The sequence below is a fragment of the Aulonocara stuartgranti genome (genome assembly GCF_965226115.1).
Source record: "Aulonocara stuartgranti genome assembly, chromosome: 20".
Classification (NCBI taxonomy): Eukaryota; Metazoa; Chordata; class Actinopteri; order Cichliformes; family Cichlidae; genus Aulonocara; species Aulonocara stuartgranti.
The window spans coordinates 23393934-23418393 of record NC_138956.1 but is presented as its reverse complement, the minus strand read 5'-3'; the positions used below and the strand labels follow the sequence as shown (position 1 = coordinate 23418393).

General features: G+C 39.9%; 2 protein-coding genes across 5 annotated transcripts; one reads left to right on the top strand and one right to left on the bottom strand.

The window, feature by feature from the left end:
• Positions 1-3021: 3021 nt before the first annotated feature.
• col9a3 (collagen, type IX, alpha 3) lies at positions 3022-18876 on the top strand. 2 transcript variants are annotated; one of them, XM_082519220.1, is made up of 32 exons: positions 3022-3380; positions 4144-4212; positions 5478-5513; positions 6068-6139; positions 6275-6328; positions 9200-9235; positions 9663-9686; positions 9875-9928; positions 10693-10746; positions 10927-10968; positions 11073-11129; positions 11639-11692; positions 12205-12258; positions 12390-12443; positions 12530-12583; positions 12714-12767; positions 12847-12900; positions 12985-13038; positions 13127-13180; positions 13283-13327; positions 13417-13470; positions 13589-13642; positions 14377-14430; positions 14513-14584; positions 15131-15166; positions 15361-15405; positions 15921-15953; positions 16567-16713; positions 16825-16879; positions 17000-17182; positions 17856-17933; positions 18109-18876. In XM_082519220.1, the coding sequence occupies exons 1-32, from the start codon at positions 3315-3317 to the stop codon at positions 18291-18293; spliced, it is 2037 nt and encodes a 678-aa protein (XP_082375346.1). In that variant the 5' UTR covers positions 3022-3314; the 3' UTR covers positions 18294-18876. The 2 variants fall into 2 exon arrangements, with proteins under 2 accessions (XP_082375346.1, XP_082375347.1); XM_082519221.1 differs by lacking the exons at positions 3022-3380; positions 4144-4212; positions 5478-5513 and having other exon boundaries at positions 9668-9686.
• Positions 18377-24353, bottom strand: LOC309697360 (uncharacterized protein). 3 transcript variants are annotated; one of them, XM_082519226.1, is made up of 8 exons: positions 23657-24353; positions 22566-22652; positions 22081-22466; positions 21829-21985; positions 21660-21726; positions 21389-21545; positions 20358-20499; positions 18377-19949 (listed from the first exon to the last, which is right to left on the bottom strand). In XM_082519226.1, exons 1-8 carry the CDS (start codon positions 23717-23719, stop codon positions 19827-19829), a joined length of 1182 nt encoding a protein of 393 aa, XP_082375352.1. In that variant the 5' UTR covers positions 23720-24353; the 3' UTR covers positions 18377-19826. The 3 variants fall into 3 exon arrangements, with proteins under 3 accessions (XP_082375352.1, XP_082375350.1, XP_082375351.1); XM_082519224.1 differs by having other exon boundaries at positions 22081-22652; XM_082519225.1 differs by lacking the exon at positions 23657-24353 and adding an exon at positions 22968-23650 and having other exon boundaries at positions 22081-22652.
• Between the last annotated feature and the right edge of the window lie 107 nt (positions 24354-24460).

The following is a 24460-nucleotide window of genomic DNA, read 5'->3' as shown; positions in this document are numbered from 1 at the left end:
TTATTTTTTTTGAAATGCATTTCTGATGTCGGAGTCCAGATTTTGTGTTAAAATTGCATTTCTTAAGAACACACCGAGATGGCAGACAGCATTTGCGCCAATTCCCAAGACCCTTGCTTTTTCTGTGAAACTGTTATGTTGACTGAAATATGAGTTGTTTTTAGTATACAAATTTGGCTGTGTGAAAAGATGTGACTCAAAGCAGCGACAAGAAGAAAAAGGATGGATATTGATGCACAACAACTTGTTCAGGACTCAGGAGCAGTGTGGAGTCGAGGGCGTAAGGGAGAGCTAGAGGTACACACTGCTGGAGTTTCAGCATTGTTTTTATGCCCACCCTCAGTCGTTACATATACCCTTCCCCTCTTTGGAATATTAGACATACCTCAATGCAATATTTTACATTTAAATTACACAAAACTTGCAATGTGTCACTAATTTTGTGCTGCTTTAGCTCATCCAGCTGATGGTGTCGGTCCATAATTTACAACAGTCACTACTTCTCTTATGCTACAGGTCAAATCTTTTAGAGAAGGTCACACACAGCGATCGCCAAACAGTTATTCAACCAAATTGCTCTCAAGGTCACATTTTATGATAACCTGTCAAATCTTGGCTGGTTGTGAGTGTTAGCTACTATGTCACTGATGAGATATGATGATGTTCTTTATCTGAAGTGGGGCTGAAACGCCTAATGGCTTAAATGGTTAAATACCAAATATTTACTTGTTCAAGCAACTGAATTCTGAGGATTTAATGCTCTTTCTAAACTGTTGGTCGATGATCATTTGAGTGTCTTTGGGTCTTAACAACATTTACACAACCTTCATTTTAAATAGGTTGTTCATTCTTATTTTTCTGTGCATTTCCTGATGTTCTATATAGCAAAGTGTCCATAGCTTGCGAGAATGTAGTTTATATCCATCGAACTGTTCTCTGCTTCAACAAGTGGTTAACGTGAATAGCTCAACCATGGATGCGCTTTGTTGTGCCCCTGTAAACTGTAATGGCTCAGTCACACTAGAGTAAAAATAGGACAACGGCCTTCTTGCAAATAGTTAAACTGGTTGTCCAGTGACTTCACCGATTTTGCATTTGGCAACTGATTTCAAGTAGTTGTGACAGCCTGCTGGCTAGCTTGCCTGCTGGGCTCCATCCATTGACTCATTTGGTTGTTAACTGGTTGTATTTGAGTACACTTCTATAGAAGAGCAAGGTTGCCTAGTGCTTACATCATTTTGCCTTAAATCGCCATCCTGCAGCCACTATGTCATTGTGAGGTTATGGCTGAACTCTGAAAGTAGCTGATGTTAGTTTCTGTGAATGTAGACCACAATATTGCCATTTCTCCAGCTCATCACAGTTAATTGCTGTATTATCACAGATAATAATACTTTTTTTCTTCATTTGTCTAAAGAAAAACTCCAGGGAAGCTTTGTTAAGACAAGTAACTCAAGTTGACTTCATTCAGTCGCAGACTGATAGACTGATTCCAACTTAGTGCCATTTTATCACCATGTTGCTGCATTGTTCATGCCACGGTCTTCAACCACTGTTGTCCTTCCAGCTACAGTCACACTAGACAAAACAGTGGTTGGAGACCACTGCCTGACCAAAAATATTGCACCTATGTGCAATCAGCTTGCAGTCTACTGCCTCTGAAATGACCCTGATCACATGATCTCAGAAACCTGTGGAGGATGGATGGATGAATGCAAAAATACACTGGTGTTTGTCAATGCAGGGATCTAAAGCTCATAAGGAGAATCTTAAGGTGGACTCTGAATTAATAGAGAGGCAGTAAAAATGAATTAGCAATGATGTGACATGTGAGTACTTAGAAGATTTGGTTAGAAGCCTCGCAGGGGCATTCTGAAAAACCTGCAAATGTTTTGTTCACTTCACAACCTCCAAAGAAGTTTTCTTAATTGCACAATGACTTAAAAATAAAACCCAGAGATGAAATAAAGGGAAGTAATAAAAGTAAGAGCAAACCAGAGATTAGAATGAGAACATCCAGAGGGAAAGCAGAGTCAAAACTTATCCCCAATGTTCTTGATAGAAGATTTAGCAAAAGTAGCAAGGGCATCTAGAGTTTCTGTTACCATCAGCGCAAACGAGGATTTCTGTTTTCATTAAGATGGAGAAAATTGTTAGCCATCCAACTTTTGGTAGCACTTCATAATCATGTTAAACTATTAAGCATCATTAAGGTATTAGTAAGTATTTGTATAGCAATACTCCTCCGTAGTATGCCACTTCTACATACAGATACTATTATTATGATGATGATTATGATTATTACTAGCAGTGATAGCTGTACATGGAGTAACAGATGAATAAATGTCTGTATTTATGAATAACATACTGAGGAGTAATGGTATATAAATGATGAATTAAGTACTTGCACCTTACTGATGCTTAGTGTGACATAAAGTGATACCCAAGTTTCAATAGTCTAAGCACCTGTGCAATATCTGTAGTAGGACTTAATAGCTCTATCGATGTGGTATTGATAAGAAATGTCCTTAAAATGTTCAAAATGTGCTACAGAAGATATAACAGAAATGTTAAAGGCCCCAAAACAAAACCATGTGGCAATTTTTGTCAAATTGATGAGAATCACTCCAAAGCAGACCCCAATACACCCACCCAGTATCTCAACCTATCAACCATAGCTTGGTCACTCACTGGTGACACGTTTCAGTGGAATAAGCTCTAAAAGCCAGACTGAAATTTATCAAGAATCCTGTATTTGTATCAAACAGCTGTTCTCTCAGATGCTGAGGGTGAAGACTCAACCAGCTGTTAACTATTCTATTCGACTCCTAAAAAGACAAGAATCTAAAAAGAAACTAAAAACTCATGGAAAACGTTTGGATACATCAGGAGAGCAGCAGAGCTTTCCCCGTTTACTTCTGGATAATCAGGCTCCTTTTAACAACCAGAGGTGTCGCCCCTGCTGGCCAATGTTTTTTTTTTATTTCCTGTGTTTCTTCCACATACATTTCACTGTGGGGGGTAATTCGGCCCACATTTTCAGAGTCCGAAATCTTGTCTCCCCTCTGCATACTACCACCTTCTCCACCTCCCACCCCCCTCTCGCCTGTGTTCAGCCAGCTAGATTGAGTTCAGCCCCTTCGGCTGGAGGCTCGGGTTTATCTGGAACTAAAGAGAAAGCTATTCAGGAGCTGTGCGCCGCCAGGTGAAGGAAGGCTCCGTTTTGGACGCTGGGGGGGAGCGAGAGAGGACCGAGGGCCGGGGATTTGACTTTTTCTGTATAAACTCGGGTTTGTGAGGGCGAGTGGGGAGCTATGGCGGTGCTTTCTGCGCTTTGGGTGCTTTTATTGTCCCAACTATTGATATCATCCTCAGCCCAGGTAAGAGTTACTAAGTTATTACCCTTCTTTTTCTTTGCGCGTCATTGGTGATGGGTTTGTTTTTTTACCTGCAGATCTCATGTAGTAAGCCAGTAATTTAAAAAGTGTGTCTTTTGTTTTGGTGACAGTGATGATGATGATGATGATGATGACAGAAGTGACTCTCTTCCGGCAGGTTTCAGGCAGACATTTACACACTACCTGAGAACCTGATGCTTTCTGTAAACCTTTTTCCTTAGTTGTACATATATTGTAATTAATCCTGACAAATTAAAGAGGAACTAAAATGAACAGGGGTCTCTCTGGTTCTGCAGGTTTGTTGCTCTGCAGTGTAATTGTGTGCAGGTGGCTCTCTTTTGCGCTAGTTAGTGAAGTCAGGCCGAACCTGTGGAATGCGCGGATTGGAGATCAGTGCGCACAATGAAACCTCTGTTCACTCCCTGACTGAGCTGAGCTGTGGAGCAAGTCTTTAGAGCAAAACTGTTGTATTGGGTGATCATAGCAGTACAGGTTTAATTGAAGAGGATTCTCATAGTGTTCTTACAGCACTGATTTGAATAATGATTTTCATCGTGATGTATATGGTTGCCGTTACATCGTTAATATCAGTTGTATTATTTTCTATCTCTCTCCCTCTCTCTTATTCAGTCTCACAGTCACTGTGTCAAAATATGCCAAACATTTATCACCACTTTCTGTTGCCTCCAAATTTTTACTGCATTCCATCAAAAGAGGGTTGATTCTCATTAATTTCATGTTCCAGAGGCCAGGCCTCAGAGGAGCTCCTGGCCTACAAGGACCCCCAGGGCCACCAGGAAGGGATGGCACTGACGTGAGTAGACCAAGGGTGTCTGCATATAAAAACACCTCTCTGTCACTTAGACTATTAAACATGCACCAAAGTTCAAGACGATGGGAGTTAAGAGTAGATGGTAAGCACTTATATTTTTGTGGGTAATAAACCCACATATATTAATTTATTTTAGATTTATTTTCATATTTTAAGCAAAATTGGGAGTAAAAGTACAGAATAAGAATACAGACAGATGTTGGGGTTTTTTTAACCGAAAATTTAGTTTATATAGAAATTCACACTCAGTTACGTATGGTATACTATGGTTTGCTTGTGTTTAGGTGTGGATAGGTGATATTATTTATTAGCATTATTTGAGTGACTCCTCCCACAACCCCTCCTACAAGTATTAAATAATAATGATGGCTATTAGGTAGGCAGGCTTTAAGTTTATCTTGTGAACAGAGTTGTTCTAAATTAGAAAAACTTATGTTTTCTTGAAAAAAAACATTTTATTTTGTCTACAGTGCTCCTTAAGATGATTACAGGACTCATACAGTGTTAAGGCCATTATAGCATGTAGTTAGACAAATCAGAGAATACAGACAATGTTTTTACATTCCCCTGATGCCTTGCCTTTAAGGTTTTTATTGCAGGTAAGCATATGATGTTATAGTAAAAAAATTAATAGAGAGTAAAACAATAAAACAAGGCTTTATTTGCACAGGGATGAAGAGGAAATTGGATTACAGGCAAGCTAAGTAAAAAGAACAACTTTGCTAACGTTGCAGAGTACTCCCTTATCCTTTCTGATTTTTGTCAAACTAAACTAAAAAAAGAAAAACACTAAAAGCAAATGTTGTCCATGCCTGTCAGAAAACTTTTAGTTGTGACTCCAGTGAAGCTTAGGCTAACAGAGGGCCCATTCATACATTCCCCAACCCCGTGAGACCATCTGAAGTTACACCTCATACCTCCTGCCTGCACCTTCAGCACCCCTCCCCTATACAAACCAAACTGTCATGTGACCGGTCAGCATCAGGTCGCTGACTGGTTTGGTAGTGTTTGCTCTTCCCCAGTCACAGCAGAAGCTAAACATTGTATAGAGTGAAGCAACCCACAGTCTCACTGCTTCAGTTACCTACAACACTAAGTTACTGATGAGTATTAAAGATGGGCTAATGCTAGCTCTCCAATAAAACACTAAAGTTTTTGGGTCTGTGTAGCAGTGGCTTTGAAATTTGTCTCTTTCAAGATTAGCTTGAAAACAAATTTACTTCTTTTTTTTTTAATCTGATTAACAGGGTAAACCAGGACCTCCCGGTCTGCCAGGGAAACCAGTAAGTATTCCAACAATTTTAGCAAAGTGCGTTTTATTCAGCCACAACTATAAGCATGCACCTAACTGTAAGTGTTTTTCTTGCACCTTTTGAGTTCCTCAAAATAGGTCAAATTATTGTAAAATGGTGTTAAATAGCTGCAACTTGTTTAAAGACCATGATCCAGAGACAGAATTGTTTCTCCTCCACTTGAAGTAAAATGCATATCCATGAACTATGGAGCAAAGAAAGGCTGCCATTTAAATTTAAATAGTGAATATGCAACTCACTAACAATTAACTAGATGTGCAAAACAAATAAATTAAGCGTAACATTATTAGGAGTCTTTCCTACTGCTTCATAAGTAATCAGACTAACCTGCCTTCAGTCAAAAGAAAACATCACCTTGGTGCCTTAAATAACCTGAAATCAGAAATGTGTTACTTTACAGTCTTTCTTTTAGGTTTTCCCTTTAACGTGTTTACCTTTATTTTAGTTTGATGATGATTTTGTGACACAAGAAGAAGAAATCAGTTGTTTATCTGGGATGTAAATTACTCACTCTGCTTTTGTAGGGTCCCAAAGGGAAAGCAGGAAAACCAGGGGGACCAGGACAACAAGGACTGCCGGGACTTCCAGGTGTCGATGTAAGTGTCTGATAAGCAAACACAGCCAGTCCTTAAACTAACAGGACACCAGCTCTGTTTTTATCTGTACACAAACATAGAGATGCTATAAAATGACCAGTTACTGTTTAAAACATCATTGCACTTCCTCTCCAGGGTTTGACAGGTCCCGATGGTCCTCTTGGCAGGGATGGACCCCCAGGAGAACCAGTAAGTTTTTCTCAGTTTTATGAGCTTTCTGGGACACTGCGAATAAATTTAAAGATGCACTAGCTGGGTTTAAAGACCTCCTATCTACTTCACACTGGCCTTCATAATTTAGCTGAAGTCAGCCACTTGCAAGACACATGTAGGAACGTATGCATGCAAACTCTGCATGTTGATTCTGTTGCATGAAGATGCTTAAGAGGCCTAACAGGGACAAGGTCTGTGCTTTCTCTGTCAGCCTGGATTTGTCAAGCTGGCTCAGCCTCCTAGTGGGAATATTTTTAATGAGGGATCAGAATCGGATTTATTTCTACTGCTTCCATAATCCGGCTAGGAATGCACACAGTTTCCCACCAATCTGTGAAACCATGGGAGATAATGAACTCTTGCTCCAATGCCGAGGGTAAACTGGTATTATCCTATCAGAGGCACAAGAGAAGACAGAATTACAGCACCTATGACATCAACTGCTGCTGCATCTTAAAATGAAACAGGAAGGCTTTTCTTTACCATTGTGAATATATGAATATAACATATGATAAGATAAAGTCTTTGACAGAGTCAAAGTACAACTAACTGAATCAGACAAAGTAAAATCTGTGTGAGTGTATACACAGCAACATCACAACCATTTGTTTATGATTTGTGTGACAGTATGTCCTATTACACGCTGAGGAATGGAGCGAATTAGTGTAACATTGCTGTGTTACATCTGTTTGTTTGGAGTCATTTTGCCAATCGTCCTCTGAGGCACCACAAATACAGCTGGGAGGAAGTAAACAAAGGAGAACTAAAAGAAAAGAAGACGGGGCACCTCAGCAGACCACAGTTTGATCATTTAGTCCAATAACTTGAAAAATAATTATTGAAAAAGCATCTTATCACTGTGTCCTCCACAGCTAGCCTAAATCTTGGCTAGAAAACCAAACTTAGGCCCAGCCAATGAGATTATCTGTTTTTATCTTTCTATTGCTCTTTCTTTCTTTTGTTTGTTTGTTTGTTTGTTTGTTTAGTTGGGAGGGCATCATTGTATAAATATTACACATGAGTTCAAATAATATTTTATTTGTAATGTGCAATACTAAATATTTGACGATATGCTTTTGTTCTGAGACCTCCCCGTCCTCCCATGCACGTGTGAAAAAGTGTCATAACGACACACGAGATGCTCACAAAAAAGCAGTCTTTACAGCTCAGCCCAAAAAAGCCCTTTAGCTCACATATTTCACACGATTCACACGTTTTTTTTGCCGACATCTTCCAGTACTGATGATGGGAGAGTCCATCTGCTAAAGTCTTCTGCAGTGCATCCCACAGATTGTCTCTGGGGTTGAGATCTGGAATCTGTGGTGGACAATCCACGAGTGAAAATGATGTCTAATGCCTCGTGAACCACACTTTCACAGTTTGAGCCAGAAGAATCCTGGCACTGGCATCTTGGAACATGCCTCTGCCATCAGGGAACAAAAAATCCATTGATGGAAAAACCAGGTCGTTCCACATATTCAGGTAGTTAGCTGATCTCATTTTTTCAGGTACATAACGTTGCTCAGTGTACGCCTCCAATTCAGTGCAAGAATCTCATATTTTTTCTATGTTCATGTTCATGGACATTAATTCTAATATTTTGTCATGTGAGCACAAATTTTTGAGTGACATATTTAGAGATAATAAGATAAGATAAGATAAGATAACCTTTATTAGTCCCACATGTGGGAAATTTGTTTTGTCACAGCAGGAAGTGGACAGTGCAAAAGTTATGACGCAAAAATTAGAATACAATAAGAATAAATAAAGTCCACAACTGTACAGAATAGAATAAAATAAAATACTATATACAGTAGAATAAAATAAAATATACAATAGAATAAAAATAGAATACAAATGCTGTTTACAACTGAGTAAAAATACAACGATGCCAGAAAAGAGTATTGCATTGTTGTAATTGTTTGTATTGTATTGTAATTGTTGTGTCAGAGGCACATATTTTGTCCAGAGAAAGCAGGAAGGAACCATCATTGCAAACAAGAAATCAAACCTTTAAAAGAGATCACAGCCATTGAATTTGAACCCAGACAATAACCTTTTTCTAAATCCAAGGTAGTAATTCTTAATGCCTAACTTAAACCAAGTTGAATTTAGGCCCCTTGCATGAGCAGTGAAATGATTTGCTCCATCCCCAACCCATCCAAGTCCTCCAACCTTTATTTTTCATTTATATGCCATAAATAGTAGCAGATCACAGATCTGATACAGCATGACAGCAGGTGTTTGGGTGGGCACGGGTTGCAAAGTGGCTTGCAAATGCACAAAAACGGCAGACAGACCAAGACAAATTCAGCACTGCATGATATTAACCAACTGGATGCATAAAGTGGCATCAGATGAGTGTTCAGCTGATGTAGCTCTGTTGTTAAGATCAGGTGATCTACCAGAACTGTGGGCTGGCTCTTCCTGACCTAACACTAGGCTGAAATGTATTGCCAAAACTATGGAAGCTTGCGTCGAGATAGACGTTGTACTGTTTGAAACTATTTTTTTCATTTAGAATAAGTTGATGTTTATCACCAGTACTGTTCATCCTGCTGGAATAGCAGACTTTATTAACACATAAAACACAAACTGTTGCAGACAGGCTACTTTAAAGCTAAAGTATATATATAAAAAGGAAAAAAATCGGAATTTCTGTTATGTCTATATGTGAGCATTTATTGTAGCGTCTCTACTTTACAATATAAAGTGCCTTGGGGTGAGTGTTTTTATGAGTTGGCGCTATATAAATAAACTGAACTGAATTGAATAGAATGGGCCTTAAAAGTTTCTGCTAGGTGTGATTATGCCTGAGAGGCTGATTGTGATTTTGTGTATCTACAGGGTGAAGCAGGTCCTCCTGGGCCACCTGGACCTCCTGTAAGTAACCCCACATGTGTAAAACCTAACAAGCCTTTATTTTCCTCTTCTCTTATAAGTAAGCGCATGACTGAAGCTACTGTTACACAGAATATTTCCCTAAAATACTTTTACCCACAGTAATTATTAAACCTACAGCAGTTGCTTTTTTCCGACTTTATTATTTCATGCTGAGAGAATACCTTTCTGTACTTGTGCTCCTGTTAAGTCAGGTTTATGATCAGCTCTTGCCTGACTCGCGACAAAATGTGACACTCAGTGTCACATTTTGTCTTAGGATTACTCAGATGTCATATACATAAGCGCACACTAGCCTCAAAGCAACAATCCATGAGAAATATTCTCATGGTGGATATTGTTTCAGTGTGTGAATCTAATCATTTCCCAGGTGTTTGTGACTTAATTTGCCTTCCTGTGTCTTCCGTAGGGCAGAGGGAGACCAGGAGCTTCAGTGAGTACACAGCACTGTCTTTTTATGTTGTTCTGGGGGAGTACACCTGTGGTGTCCTTTTTTTATTTATTCATTTTTGCTTATTTGCATTCTGCGATTAGATGCTCGTTATTCTTTGATGTAGTTCAGACAGTGTGCGGCATATGTACTCTGGTGGCATGCGAACACCCAGTCTCTTTTGTTTCTAGGGACTTCCCGGCACCAACGGGTTGCCAGGCGGACCCGGACCCCAGGGCCCAGTGGTGAGTGTCTCTAATTAAGATCTCCTGTCATCATTAAGTGATTTCTTCATTCAAATAAGAATGAGGTAGTCTGTTTCATTTCTGTAACTACAGGAAACTCTTATGTTCCGCTTGATTTTTAATGTGAAAAGATAATCGCAGAAAATGTATACACGAGCCTCTGCAGCAGAAACAATAAGCTACAGTAAAGCTAACAGATCCTGTGATCTCAGCTTCAAATCAACCACGACAACATTGCCCTAAATTTCTGTATACTGTAGCAGGAGGATAAGAATAACCACTGACCGAGAAGGACACATCGTCAGTGTTTCTACTGGGTCACACTTTATTTAGGCTGAACTCAGCTCATTTGTAAAAGCTCAGTAGGTTTCCAAAGACCCCGCAGGCCTGTTAGACGTCAGTGCAATGTTCAGGCTACTCTCAGAATTACTATAGCAACGGGTCATCGGTTGTTCACTGAATAATCATAAATAGTGTTTGATATGGGTTTTCTACAAAAAAAGTCTAGCAAGACGTTTCCTTTTTAAATTAAATTATTCTGATTGCTCTAGAGGTTTCAAGTTTACTTCACTCTGTACAGTTAAGCTCAAACAACAGTGTGAAATGAAAACAAGAAAATCACTTTTTTTTGAGTATAGTACAAAGAAAATTCCTGATTTTAATCTAGTTCCATCACAACCTTCCAAATTAAATAATCACGTCTTTTATCCTGAGATGCTGAAGGTGCTTCTGCTTCCCCTGATGCTCCTCTGTGTGTTTCTCAGGGTCCTGAGGGTCTTCCAGGACTACCGGGACCTACTGGCCCAGATGGACTCCCAGTAAGTGCAGTTATCATTGTATATCTGGTGTTGGTACAGTAGCCACATTGTCATATTTTCCCAGTCACCCAGTGGATATCAGGAAAAGCACTAAAAAACAAAGAATGCAGCAAAGTCACGTTTAAAGTAAATGTCGCCGTATTTCTCACTTGTGTGTGTTGTCATTATTCAATCTTTCAGGGTCTTCCCGGTACACTTCATGATCTCAATGGAGACCTTCTGGTAAGTGTTTCTTGTGAAAACGGTGTGATTGCAGAAAAATGAAGATGTGCTCTCTACATGCACTGGCTGTAGAGGTCTCAGTTTTTTGTCTCTGTACTCTGCAGTGTCCTGCAATCTGTCCCCCTGGCCCGCCTGGTCCTCCGGGAATGCCGGGATTCAAGGTAAACAGAGTTTTGGGGGGTTTTGTTTTGTGTTGTTTTTTAAGCACGATGCTAGACCAAAGGTGGCCGACAGGAAAGAGTCATACTATAAAAAGCAATTTAAGTAGCACTAACAAAAGTGTTTCAGAAATGTAAGATGACCTTCTCAGAATGCATCTGCTGCTACAGCCTATATCTACTAACCTACCAACAGCAATGTAGCATGGCATTGCTCATGAAAAAAACAATGTATGGAGTTAAAATGCACAAAACTAAATGTTTGGCATTCCATTAAAATTAAATTTAAAATGAGCTGAATTGTGGGAGCATTGCTTAAATGATCCGTAGTCCATCACAACTGCACAGAGGAAGCTGTGTGGTGAAAAGAAGAAGCAGAGGTGTTATTGTCATACAGTTTATTAGATCTAGATCACAGTAAACCCAAAATGTTGCTGAAATCTCCCAGTGTGTAAATATAAGCACTCGGCCTATGACGGCATTCACTTCTGTGTGTGTTTGTGTTCATTTAGGGTCACACTGGGCATAAAGGAGACAAGGGAGAACCTGGAAAAGATGGAGAGAAAGTGAGTTAGATATATGGCTTGAAGATTTTTTCCTGTTTCTGTTATTATTATTTTATATTACGGCGGAAATGAGCTTCCTCCGAAGGGTGGCTGGCCTCTCCCTTAGAGATGGGGTGAGAAGTTCGGCCATCCGGGAGGGGCTCAGAGTAGAGCCGCTGCTGCTCCACATCGAAAGGAGCCAGCTGAGGTGGTTCGGGCATCTGACAAGGATGCCTCCTGGGCGCCTCCTGGGTGAGGTGTTCCGGGCATACCCCACCGGGAGGAGGCCCCGGGGCAGACCCAGGACACGCTGGAGAGATTATATCTCTCGGCTGGCCTGGGAACGCCTTGGTGTTCCCCCGGATAAGCTGGAGGAGGTGGCTGGGGAGAGGGAGGTCTGGGCCTCTCTGCTTAGGCTGCTGCCCCCGCGACCCGGCCTCGGATAAAGCGGATGAAGATGGATGGATGGCTGAAAAGAGAATCAACATCTTTCTGTGATTTAATGTTTACATTTTGCCCTGTTTTGTCTGTAGGGTGATGCTGGACCACCGGGTCCACCAGGTCTTCCTGGCACTGTGGGTCTGCAGGTGAGATTTGCCCACATAAGTTTTGCTGATTTAATGCACTACGAAAAGGATTTTCTGAAGAATTATTTGATGATAATAGGTTGTTGTTGTCTTTTGTTGTGCTTTCAAAATGTTCAAATGCTGTGTTTCAGGGTCCACGTGGTCTAAGAGGTTTACAAGGCCCAATGGGACCTGTAGGCGACAGAGTAAGCAGCTTTTACCTGTTTTCACTCAGTAGATGTAGATTTGTGTCAGGGTGTTTCTTTTGACCTCGTTCTCTGTTTGTCCCCAGGGCTTCCCTGGTTTCAGAGGCAAGCCTGGCATCCCTGGCATTATTGGAAAGACAGTGAGTCTCCCAATGTTTATATCACAAAAATAGAAAGAGTTTATTAGTCCTGGTTAGTAGTTCACAGCTTAAATAAATGGCAGATCCCATCAATGAATAGCTGTGTGTGTGTTTAATCTGATGTTTCCAGGGTGGTGGCGGAGAAAAAGGACCACAGGGATTCAAAGGACCCAAAGGAGAAATAGTATGTAAAAGAATTTTGATCTGTGATTTGAGCGTATACATAAGATGTAAATATCAAGTCTCAATGTGTCTTTTAACAGGGTAAAATTGGTCCCAAAGGAGCTTCTGGTGGACCAGGGCCCAAAGGAGAGCCTGTAAGTGCAAATATACAGAATTTAAGATTCTATATTTATATAACCTGTCAGAACAATGCGAGTCATATCTGATGGATTCAACAGGGAATTCCTGGCAGAGATGGCAAAGACGGAACCCCAGGGTTGGATGGTGAGAAGGTAAGATGCTTTTTTTTTTTTAAATCTTTTGCTTTAACTGCTTAATTAAAGAGATTTTACACCAACTATGACGTCTGTCTGCTGACAGGGCGATCCTGGACGCCACGGGGTAGTTGGAGAGAAAGGACCAAATGGCCTTCCTGTAAGTGTTATTAATAATCACCACTTTCATCACTGCCATGAGAATCACCTTCACTTTCTGTGCTTTATGATGTACATTCATGTCATTTTTGGGGGGTTCTAGGGTCTGCCAGGAAAGGCTGGTACAACAGGATCTAAAGGAGAAGCTGTGAGTATCACCACAAAATCTATTCTAACTTTAAAACTATGATTAGAAACATGGAGGAAAACTGTTATGTTCTCGTTCCTTTACACCAGGGTGATCCAGGAAAGCCCGGGGAGATGGGACCCTCTGGAGAGCCAGGGATTCCTGTATGTATCTGATGGTGCTTTTAGGGAGTTACAGTCTAATAAATGTGTCACTTGACCCAGCAGGTGAGCTCTCTAAACTTTTCTGACTTGTCTTGCAATTTCTTTCACTTCTCTTCAGGGTGAGATTGGCATCCCAGGAGAGAGGGGGATAGCAGGTCCAAGAGGAGTGGCGGTAAGTTAATGATCACGCTGTATATTAAGTGAAATCGTGCACTACCTGTTGGTGTATTGCTGAAATTCTAGCATTGCTATTTTAAAAAAAAAATCAGAAAAAGCCTCAATATAAGCTCTGCCACATTATTACAATTCCTGCTGCACATCTTTTGATTATAACCCATTTATAGAATTTAGGCTTAGGAGTTTCCAATACTTTAAAGTTTGCTTCTTTAATGACCAGTAGGCAGTTTTTAAAGCACAATGGCTGAAAAAGAGATGGGATTAACAGAGCCCAAAGTAAAAGGCTAAAACGAGGAGCAGTCTACAACATGGTACTAAATTGGAATTAAATGAACCACTGGCCTTCCATGTGAATGATAATCTCGAAGAGTGCTAGGAGTATTTTTCTCTGATTCAGTGACTTACTAAGGTGGAGTAATGGAGCGATACCTACAGGGAGAGCAGGTATTCATGAGGGAAGAATTTATAAACAGAGAGATCTTTGTTTTTCACATCAGAGCCTGCGGCAAGGAAAGAAAGATAAAACTCGCAACGGAATTAACACCCCTACTATCACACAACGCACTGCATAATAAATCCTGCCTCACATAACGACCTCCTGCATTTGTTTAGTTTCTCTTACCCGAATCAAAAGAAGGAAGCATCATTAATTTCCAGTGCTTTTTTTTTTTTTTTTTTAGTGCTTCATGTTTTCTAGAAAAATGACATGACTATGTCTCTTTCTGACAGGGAGGTATTGGACCAGTGGGCAACCCTGGGCCTCGGGGAGTGAAAGGCTTCCAGGTAGTTGCTTTAAATGATTTATCATCATCATTTTTTCTTATTACTATTTCTTAATTTAATGACTTTGTGTCATGTGCTGCAGGGAGTCAAAGGAGACTTGGGAGATCCGGGTCTTCCAGGACCAACGGGAATTCGTGGAGAATTTGGTGACAGGGTGGGTTTTTAATTATTCAGGAGAATGATGTCCCTGTAACATCTTAAAATGTCTATTTTGTCACCCCAGTAGTCCAAAATGCAAATGTGACCAGTTTACAGCTGAAGTAGAATATGACAGCAAGAAATGTAAAGTGATGGAGTGACTGACTTATTTGTTGCTAAAAAAAAACAACAACCCCAGTATAAAACAAACATGGACATGTGTGGGTGTGTCCCCGCGTATCTCCACACAATCACAGTGGAGACGTGTGACTGTCCAGCTGTGTTCACGTTAGGACACTGTATCCCACTGTATTACCATCCTGTCTCAGTCTTAGTGGTATAAACTCAAACTGCAGCCCAGCACAGACACAAAGTGGCCTCCTGTTCAGAACATGAGGACAGAACAAAGCCAGCCTTTATACCAGTCCTGGTTCCCCTCAACCAGCCCACCGTGCTTCCTTTCATCCCCCACCCCCATCCTTTTCCCAGCCAGCCGGCCTTCAATAAATATCTCTGCATGCCTCTTATTTATTCTCTCATTCTCTTTTTTTCAATCCTATAGGGCCCAGTCGGGGCTTCTGGACCTAAAGGAGACATGGTAAGTCACCAACATCTCCACTGATGTCCTGTGATAGTTTTCATCCAGCTTTTTGAAAAGTAAACTAAAGAAATGATTATTTTATATGTATAGTCCTGCAAATACATCGATTTTTCATAAGCTTATAAGATGAAAGACTTTCTTCAGTTATGAGTTATGTCACATGCAGTTCAGATCTCACGTTGTCATTTCAGGGTGTTGCAGGAAGTGATGGGTTACCAGGAGAGAACGGAGATCCTGTAAGTGTTTTCGTCATTGTCTGAATACTAACACTGTGCGGTGTTCGTAACCTACAGAGCAGTTACTGTGTTTGCAGTAGTTAGTTGTACTCTTGGTACAGAGGCTAAGACCATTCCACCTACTCAAGTACATGCACATGTCTTTAACGCACTTCATTGTTTTGTACAAGTGTATTTGGCTCTACGGGTCCTTTCACACGGGTTTTATGGTGCTGGACAAAAAGTTTTAGGGAGGTATCTTTTAGTTTTTGCTGCCAATGGATCAGAAAACACTGAAAATATGGATATTTGTACATAATTATAAACAATTATTTAAATCTACTTATTCTGATAGTGTATTTCTCTGTATTTTAGCATGACTTTGGGCTCTTATCTATTGTCTTTATCCCCTCTTTTTTTTATTCAAAGCTGCATGAAAGATGCTGTACCAAACAATGTTTGACTGTTTGAATGCTGCATACTGTTCTGTAATATAACGTTTTCAGAATTATCTAAAACAATGTCCTTATTTCCAGGGTCCCTTTGGGCCAGTGGGACAAAAAGGGCAGGTGAGCTATATTTCCTGTCACATTTTGCAATGTTTTGTGCTTTTACATCTTAGAAATCAGCTTTTTATCACCAAACTATTAACATCTATTAACACCAAACATTTATCAGATGTTGTGTGTGGGTGTAATTAGCAGCAAGTTTGTTCCAAACTCCCTCTGTTTCTGCTCCCTCACTAAACATTTAAAACTGGCACCTAGCTCTGAGCTTTTGCCTACTTATCAGAGTCACTGCACATGATTCAGCCTCACATTCCATGTTTAATAGGATTAATTAGAGATAGGTATTGCTGCTTTAGCTTTATTGGCCTGTTTGCTGCTATGGCCACGAGGGAAAGGCGAGTAACATTAAGCTGCAGCACAATTTATGTAATTAGAGACAGCACTGATGAGCCACCCTCTCTTAGTCTCATTTACTGTTTGCTGTGCTAGTTGGAGTAATTATCAAGCAACAAGATGCCACCCTCGCGTTGTTTCAACAGACCCACTTTGCTCCTCATTTGGTGTTTAGTCAGCGATCAAATGTTATGGATGTTTTCAGCTTCAGTTTGGAATAAATCAATTTGTTTTTGCAAACATAATGAGCGATTTAACAGATAATTGTTGTTGATTGTAGCCAGGGAAGCGAGGTGAACTGGGGCCTAAAGGCGTGACAGGTCCACAAGGAGAGGTTGGGGGAAGAGGGCTTCCAGGAAAAGAAGGCCCAATGGGCTTCCAAGGGGAACAGGGTGTGCCTGGACTTCCAGGAAAGAGAGGTGTACCTGTAAGTGTGCTGTTCTTTTTTCTTTTTCTTTTTTGACTGCACAAAACTACCTGGTTAGAACATATAGATGTAAATGGTTTCATATAAACTGCCTCAAATCTGGTGTTTCAGGGTAAACTGGCAAGTGAGCAACACATCAGAGAGCTATGTGGCCCAATGATTGATGGTGAGAGATCCTAATTCAATCTTCACGTGTAACTCATTCTATTGTCAAATATATATATGTACCGGTATATATTTTTTTAAATGTGGGGTTTTTACCTTTTGGTGCTTCTCCAACATGTAGATCAGGTTGCACAACTGGCTGCCAACCTGCGAAGACCCCTGGCACCTGGAATGGTGGGCCGCCCCGGCCCTCCAGGGCCGCCAGGAAAGCCAGGAGTTGCAGGCTCTATTGGGCATCCAGGTGCCCGAGGTCCACCAGGGTACCGAGGCCTGCCAGGAGAACTTGGAGATCCAGGTCCCAGAGGTATGAAAAATAAAACATGTCACAGGAGCACAAAAATAATTTCACTGCTGTTTAGCCTTACGGTTGCATAATCAGATGGTTAACATCAAGGATAGAAGACATACTCAGATCCTTCACTCAAATAGCAATAGTACACAAGTACCAGTAAACACGTTGTATTAAAAGACATATTAGCAACATAACAACTTAACTATTCAAAAATAAAAATATTCATTTTAGCTGGAAAGAGATTTAATCATTCATTACTTCAGTGTAGAAACAATACATGAGATATTTAAGGCTGCTGATTACCAGCAAAAGATTGTGAGATGATTATTGGGCTAAAAAAACTTTCTTGCTACCCAAATATGAATTCTGTTTTCTTACTTTTGTTTGCTTTTCCTTACTAAAATATTGGATCATTTGATCTAGCTAAGTCTCGAGCAGTTACTTCCATAAAACCATCCCGAGTTTTTGGGGTTAAGAGAGAGCCATATTTGGTGGAAAAGCTAATTAGTCATGACAAAAAGCCCCACTGGGATTTTTATAAGAGGCAGCAAGACACAAAGGTTTGAATTCACTGTAAAGTTTAAACTGGTATAAAAAGGAAACATGTAAACTGTACTTTAGCACAACACCTATGTAAATGCACTTTGTTTCCACCACCGATTGAAATTTTCTGCTTTCACAACAGGTAATGTTGGTGAGGCAGGTGATAAGGGATTCATTGGTAAAGCCATTGATGGGCCTCCCGGAGACCAAGGATACCAAGGTATGTGCTCTCATACGGAGAACTTCCATCTGAACCAGTCATTTTCTTTTTTATACCTACATTTGAACTACTGTTCTAAACATCCACTCATCTCAGACTTTGACTTGTCAAACAGACATAAGTGTATAAGTCTTCTATCACTCCTGCAACTTCTAACTACAGCACATTCCCACAGGTCTTCCAGGGGTACCTGGAATTGTTAAAGATGGGCGCGATGGCTCTCCAGGAGATCCAGGTGAGCCCGGAGAGCCAGGCAGAGTAGGCAGGACTGGGCACCAAGGACCTCCTGGAATCTGTGACACATCAGCTTGTCAGGGAACATCACCTGCTGGGAAATCCTCTAACCCCAAAAACAATTAAGCATAAGTTCCTGCACCCTGACACCATCCACTCCGAGGTGAGAGTTATAAGTGAGGATAAAAGGAATGAAAGAAGAGAGTGGCCACAAAAAAAAGTCCTCTTTATTTAAATACATGCATCACAAGTTGGGAAGAGTAACATCAGACGGTGTGATATTTCTGACAAAATAGAGGAACATCCAGCAAGTGACATGAACATCAGCGCAACTGAGAGACAAAAAAACAAACAACTTTATGATATGAAATGGAGAGAGGTAAGGAGAAGTGCAAGAGAACAACTGCATTGATCCAAGTACTATCACATGACAAGACTTGACTTACAAACACCTGGAAAGTGAATGATGAGTCCTTTGTGTATAAAAACTTTGTACATGTTGCTTCAACGCCCCAAACACTTTGATTAACATCCTTCTGCAGATAACACTAAAAAAATGGTGACTGTCTCTGATGTGAATGTGCATTTATCATGGCCCATTATGTAAATCACAGATGTTACCTCAACATGGAAATAAGTGCAAGAAGCATAAAAGCCTCTGTGGAGGAGCTGTGTATGTACTGTAAAAGGAATAAAAAACAAAAATCCAGGTTCCCAGACATTGTGTAGATTAATGCAAGACAAAAAAGATTTGAGTCTTCTTTTTTTTTTTACAGCTTGTTTTCTGTTATTGTTTTTTTTTATGACATGTGAATTTGATTCTTCAGACTTCAGAATCAAAAGCAAAAAAACTCCTGAAAGCATAAATCACACATTGTAAAATACAGTTTAAGAATATTAGGAACAAAGTATTTTATTTTTTTTCCCCAATCTGCAATGACCACATCCACTATGTACTACCGGTGCTGTAACTATTAAATATACATGACTTTAAATACTATTTATTATTTGTGGGTGACTGTTGTATGTACAGTAAGATGCTACAGCGACATGTTGTAAGAAAGAACAAATAAAGCCACTTTTCAGTAAAACATTACTCTTCTCTACATATCAAATGAACAGTCTGCTTTTCAGAATACTCTGCTGTAAACACTGAAATCAAAAAAGTCCATTAACTAACTAGGAAGTAACACTTACTTTGATACCAAACTGCTTAAATATCCAAATACAGAACAGATGTTGGCAGGCACTCAGTAGAAAACATTCTGAATGAATAAAAACCAACAGAAAACAAGACATTAAAGTGCAATTTTGAATACAGGGTATAAATACTGCACATATTATCAAAATAAAATAGTTGAAGGGACGGCATCTGCCAACTAGAGCGCCGCCTGTGCTTTTCGAAGAGAAACAGCGCCATCTGTGTGTGGAAAGCCCTTCCTTTCCAAAAGGTTGATGTGTTAAACTCGGCCCTCACACTACCTGAACTAATCCTTCCAGTTTCTAGATCGTTGCAGTGTGATCGAAAGGATATATTTTACCATGTCAACAATACTTCATCTTAACCCCACACCCACACCTCACTGGGCAAGCCTGAGCTACTCTGACAGTTGAATTTAGTTTAGTGGCTGACATATAGAAGAAAACAATGAGGAGAGGTCACTGCTCTGCTGCCAGGGAAATGCTGCTCAGTGTCTCATCCATCCTGTGGTGCACTGGGTCCTGACCTGAGCTGGACTTACCAAAGCGTTCTCTCTCATGAGCGAAGACTTTCTGGAACTCCTGCAAACAGAAGAATTGGAGGTTGAAGTGGTTCATGACACATAGTACCAGAGATGTTTTATCTTCCTGCAACTCTGTAGCTGTCTAGATCGCCCTTCTGGTGGCGGTAGTGCATGTTGTAAGTATGGCGTGATTTTATTTGCTGCGTTGTACATTTTTTTTCAGCATAATCTAACTGCAGCAGATGATTTCTCTCAGTTAAAACAAAGTTTATTTGATTTTAAACTGTAAAAATGTGAAGACTTTAGTTTGAACTCTAAATAACAAAAGTCACAAAGTTTCCTTCACTAATTAGACAGGCAGCAAGGGGAAATGTAATTAACTCTTATCTTCCAGCCACAGCTTTCTAGTCTCAGATAATTCAGTTAGAGGACACTTTTCATCAATCACTTTTCTACACATGCCCACCTCTTTAAAAGTGTCTCCATACGTTTTAGTAATGTATCTCAGGAAAGCTGTGGTCCACTGCAGGGTGGTGACTTTGTCCGTCTCCGAGTCACAGAACGGCACCAACGTGTTCAGTTCATCACAGCACAAACGAATCCTCTTCCTGTACGACAGCGCAGACAATGCAGATGATTTTGAGCGATGCAGTCCTGTATATTTAATAATCAGTCATCAGTCACTAAGAATTCTTTGGTAACTCGTCAGCAGTTTCAAATCATGAAACATTTAACTTCTGAGTGTATCGGTTTTAAACTGATTTAGCATTTGCATAGGAATCAGGTTTCTTTTCAGTCCTCAGTGACACTCTTATTTTAAATCAAAATAAATCAAGTTTCCACATAAAGCAGCTAAAACTAATGATCACAACCCAAAAGATGTTCAGTTCTGATGCGTTGCTGTTGCACTACTTATCTGAATATATTCAAACGAGGACTGAGTTCACTTAAATCATGCCATCACCACACTGTGAGTGCGAGGCTCTGAGAAGAAACTATGAATGCACTTTTGGTAAAAGGACTGGTTCTTATTTAGCACTTTTCTACTCTACTCAAGCACTCAAAGCGCTTTATACAACATTCGCCCATTCACGCAAGCACTTTCTATTACTGAAGGATGCATCAGAGTACAATATGGGGTTCGGTATCTTGCCCGGTGATACTTTGGCATGCAGACTGCACAAGCCATGGATTGAACCACCGACCTTCCAATTAATAGGTGACCTGCTAAAACAGAGACAGACAACCACACATATTCAACTACAGCCACCGCTAACCAGTGCACCACTGTTCCACCCGAAATAGAGGACAAAATGTTTAAAATTTGTAAATAGTTTTCTTTTTGTGCCTAAATGCAACGCCTTTTAAATCTCTGACCTTGAAAGCAAGCACACTTAACACACTTTAAGCATCCCAGGATATTCCTGAAATGCAAATGTTTATCTTGTTGCACACTGGATGCAGGGACGCTTCCATGTGTAACCTTCGGCTGCTCACCTGCGCTCCCTCTCCTTACTGTTGTGTCTCTCCCGGCGCTGGCTGAGCAACATACTAGATCTAGCAATTTTCCTCCTGCTGCTCTGTGGCTCTCCAGCAGAGTCTGGGCCGGCTTTAGCAGCTTTGGGTATCACCGCAGCAGGTATCACCGCATCCTCTGTGGAAAAAACCCAAGCATGTGAGACCAAGTTAGACACAGCCTTTCAGTCCATAATTGTAGCCAACAACACAGTTATGGCTTATGAAGAAATATTAGAATACTAATTATTACTTTCTAGATTAACCAAAGGCAGCTCTTCTGCTGGGTGAAAATTTAAAACGCTCTTGGGGATCATAACCTGAAATTAAATCAGAAAAACCAAGGATTAAACAGTGGGCTCTGCTTTACCATTAAGAAATATTAAAAGCACATTGATTTGTTTTTTTTTCCCCCAGCATACCTGTCCACACGTGTTGGTGACTGGGCCATAAACACCCTCTATATATGAACTAGACACCCCAAAAGAATTTGCTCTGTCCATTTTCACCCACTTCTGCTTTGGAGGATGCGTGACTGTCTCTTGAACCTCTGCAGACTGCTGAAGTATTGTCAAAAAACTGAAACATGACATATCACACAAAATGAGTACATGTATGCTATACTTTAATAAAATGATAGTCACATATAGTATATACATATCTCTGAAACTTACTTGCTGAGAACTGCAGACTGTATATCTTGTTGTCTTGTGGTTTCAGCACACATGGCGCTAAATCTTTTCTCTAAGCAAACTCTAGCAGCTGGTCTGGTGCGATTCTGTACAGACTTCTTGTCACTGGTAAAAGGTTCAGCTGGGCTTTCTTCAGCTCTAATTCTGGCCAGCACAAAACCTGGCACCTCTCCATAAGACACTGGTGTCTTTTCTCCAGGCATTACTATACAGTGGTCTTCATTTGAAGTTGATAGATCAATAGCCTGAGCGCTTCTGAAGGGAGAAATCACTGTGGATGTGGCCTGTTCTTTGACCATCACTGTAGAGAGGTGACATCTGACATCAGGAAACTCTGACTGTGCCTCCACATGGGCTTGGAGAAGATGCTGAAGGTGAGAACAGTCAACCTCTGTCATCTCCATCAGCCCAAGCTCACTGCCCAATACCTCCCCATGTTCATGGGTAAAGCATCCACCTTGACTCACAATCATTCCAGCAGAGTCACTTATCTGTTCTCTCGATGAAGGTAACACATTGATGTTTTTACAGGTTGAAGAAAAGGACATATTTCCCTACAGATCAGGAAAAATATTAGATATAATACAGACCACTTACTCTAAATACTTTGTTACTTAAAGTTACTCTTAATGTTAGCTAAAGAAATTGTATAATTATAATTTAGGTCGTGAAGGTACGTTGTCGTGAATTTTAGCTTAGCTACAATTAGCAAAGGAGACGTTGGCATAACCTGGGCAAAATCAACAGGCTGTACCGCCATTTTAAAACTTGTAATACTATTAGAAACTCCAGGGCATTTAAAACAATCAGTCTTAAGTTATACAAATGCATAAAAGGTTGTTATTACTGAATTAATAAAGTCTTTGTACCGCTTTCTGTTCGGGGATTAGCACGTATTAATGCTTGGCCTCAGGCTGTAACGACGACCGTGTCCAGTTACCGGCGCTAACCTTCTCCCCGTCACAGATAAACCTCCGATTATCTTTAAGCTCGTAAGCGGAACTTTAAACACAAAAACAAGCGGAAAATATACGAGGGGTCCTAAAGAAAACCGACAGCTGTCATCATAAATTACTTATGTCAAATTAGAAAATGTTATTTTTTTTATTGATCAGTTAGGGGGCGGAATAGTCCTACTTTTTCCACGCTTTTCTGTCATTCAGTATCTTTTTGGCGATCAAAAATAGTTAAATATGTTACATTTTTATACAAAAAACAGAATATGTAAATACATTGATTGCAGCTTCTTGAAACTTCATGGTTAGACAACTACATTTATACATGCGCATAGATAGATAGATAGATAGATAGATAGATAGATAGATAGATTGGTTTCCAGATTTTCTGTTTTGATTATTTGATTCATAAAAACTGAAAGAGTGTCATTTTTTAAATGAATAAAAGCATTTGCGCCTAAAAAAAAATTAGCACAATAAAAAAATATCTTAAAGTCTTTAGATATATAAAATAACTATCTAGTTTGAACCTCGTGGGGTCCAAAACAGACTGTGTCTCATGTGTTAAACCTGTTATGGTCTGGTGAACTTTCCAGATTTACCTCATCTCCTGCTCTGAGCAACCTGGGATAGGTTTCCCCCACACAAATGACCCTACCTTCCATAAGTCGTTGAGAAAATGAATTAAATATATATTACAAAGAAAAAGAAGTTTAAGCACCACCCCTAACAGCACAACTGGCCAACATAGTACTTTTCTACATAACAAAAACTGTTCCACAATACTCATTCACATTGCAAAAACTGTAATGACTTCCTTATTTATTTTAAATAAAAGATTATTTCCAGTTGCAGTTCAAACTTTATACAGATTATCTCTTAAGACCTGAGAATAACACTACTATGGAAAACAGAGAAATTAATCCTAAGTAAAATGACAGAAAACAACAGAACAGCAGTAACAATGCTTGAGTTAAACTAGACTCCTGCAATACAAGTTTTATACATGTGGAGGGTTACAGAAAATATGTAGACCCACTTTCGCATATTGTGATTTCCACACTACCCAGCAAGAGGCCTCGAAAACCTAAAAACGAATTAAGTATTGCCTTAATTTGCCTGAAGTTTGAATCCATTGTGTGTGTGTGAATCAGCACCCACTTTACAAGACAACCAGTAACAATTAATACCTCAGAGTCATGAGTAATCTTTACAGTGATCAGAAGATCTGAAATGTTTCACCGAATAGTTTTAGCAGTTTGTATTTAAATAAAATAATCCAGCTTTTATGTCTCAGAATAATTTATTGCCATAAAGGTAGTAAAACTGTCACTTTTCTTTGATATGAGATTTGCTTGTTAAATTAACTGGTTTTAAGCTATCAATCTAAATGTGACAAAATAAGA

Bases quoted from the DNA above. Each gene is read 5' to 3' on its own strand.
- LOC309697360 (XM_082519224.1), bottom strand. From the start codon at position 23,719: ATGGAAGGTAGGGTCATTTGTGTGGGGGAAACCTATCCCAGGTTGCTC. The intron at 21,986-22,080 runs GTAAGTTTCAGA...GTCATGTTTCAG, and splicing joins CAGTCTGCAGTTCTCAGCAA to TTTTTTGACAATACTTCAGC. The intron at 20,500-21,388 runs GTGAGCAGCCGA...GCTGTCGTACAG, and splicing joins AGTAAGGAGAGGGAGCGCAG to GAAGAGGATTCGTTTGTGCT.
- col9a3 (XM_082519220.1), top strand. From the start codon at position 3,315: ATGGCGGTGCTTTCTGCGCTTTGGGTGCTTTTATTGTCCCAACTATTG. The intron at 13,471-13,588 runs GTATGTATCTGA...ACTTCTCTTCAG, and splicing joins CTGGAGAGCCAGGGATTCCT to GGTGAGATTGGCATCCCAGG. The intron at 17,934-18,108 runs GTATGTGCTCTC...ACATTCCCACAG, and splicing joins CGGAGACCAAGGATACCAAG to GTCTTCCAGGGGTACCTGGA.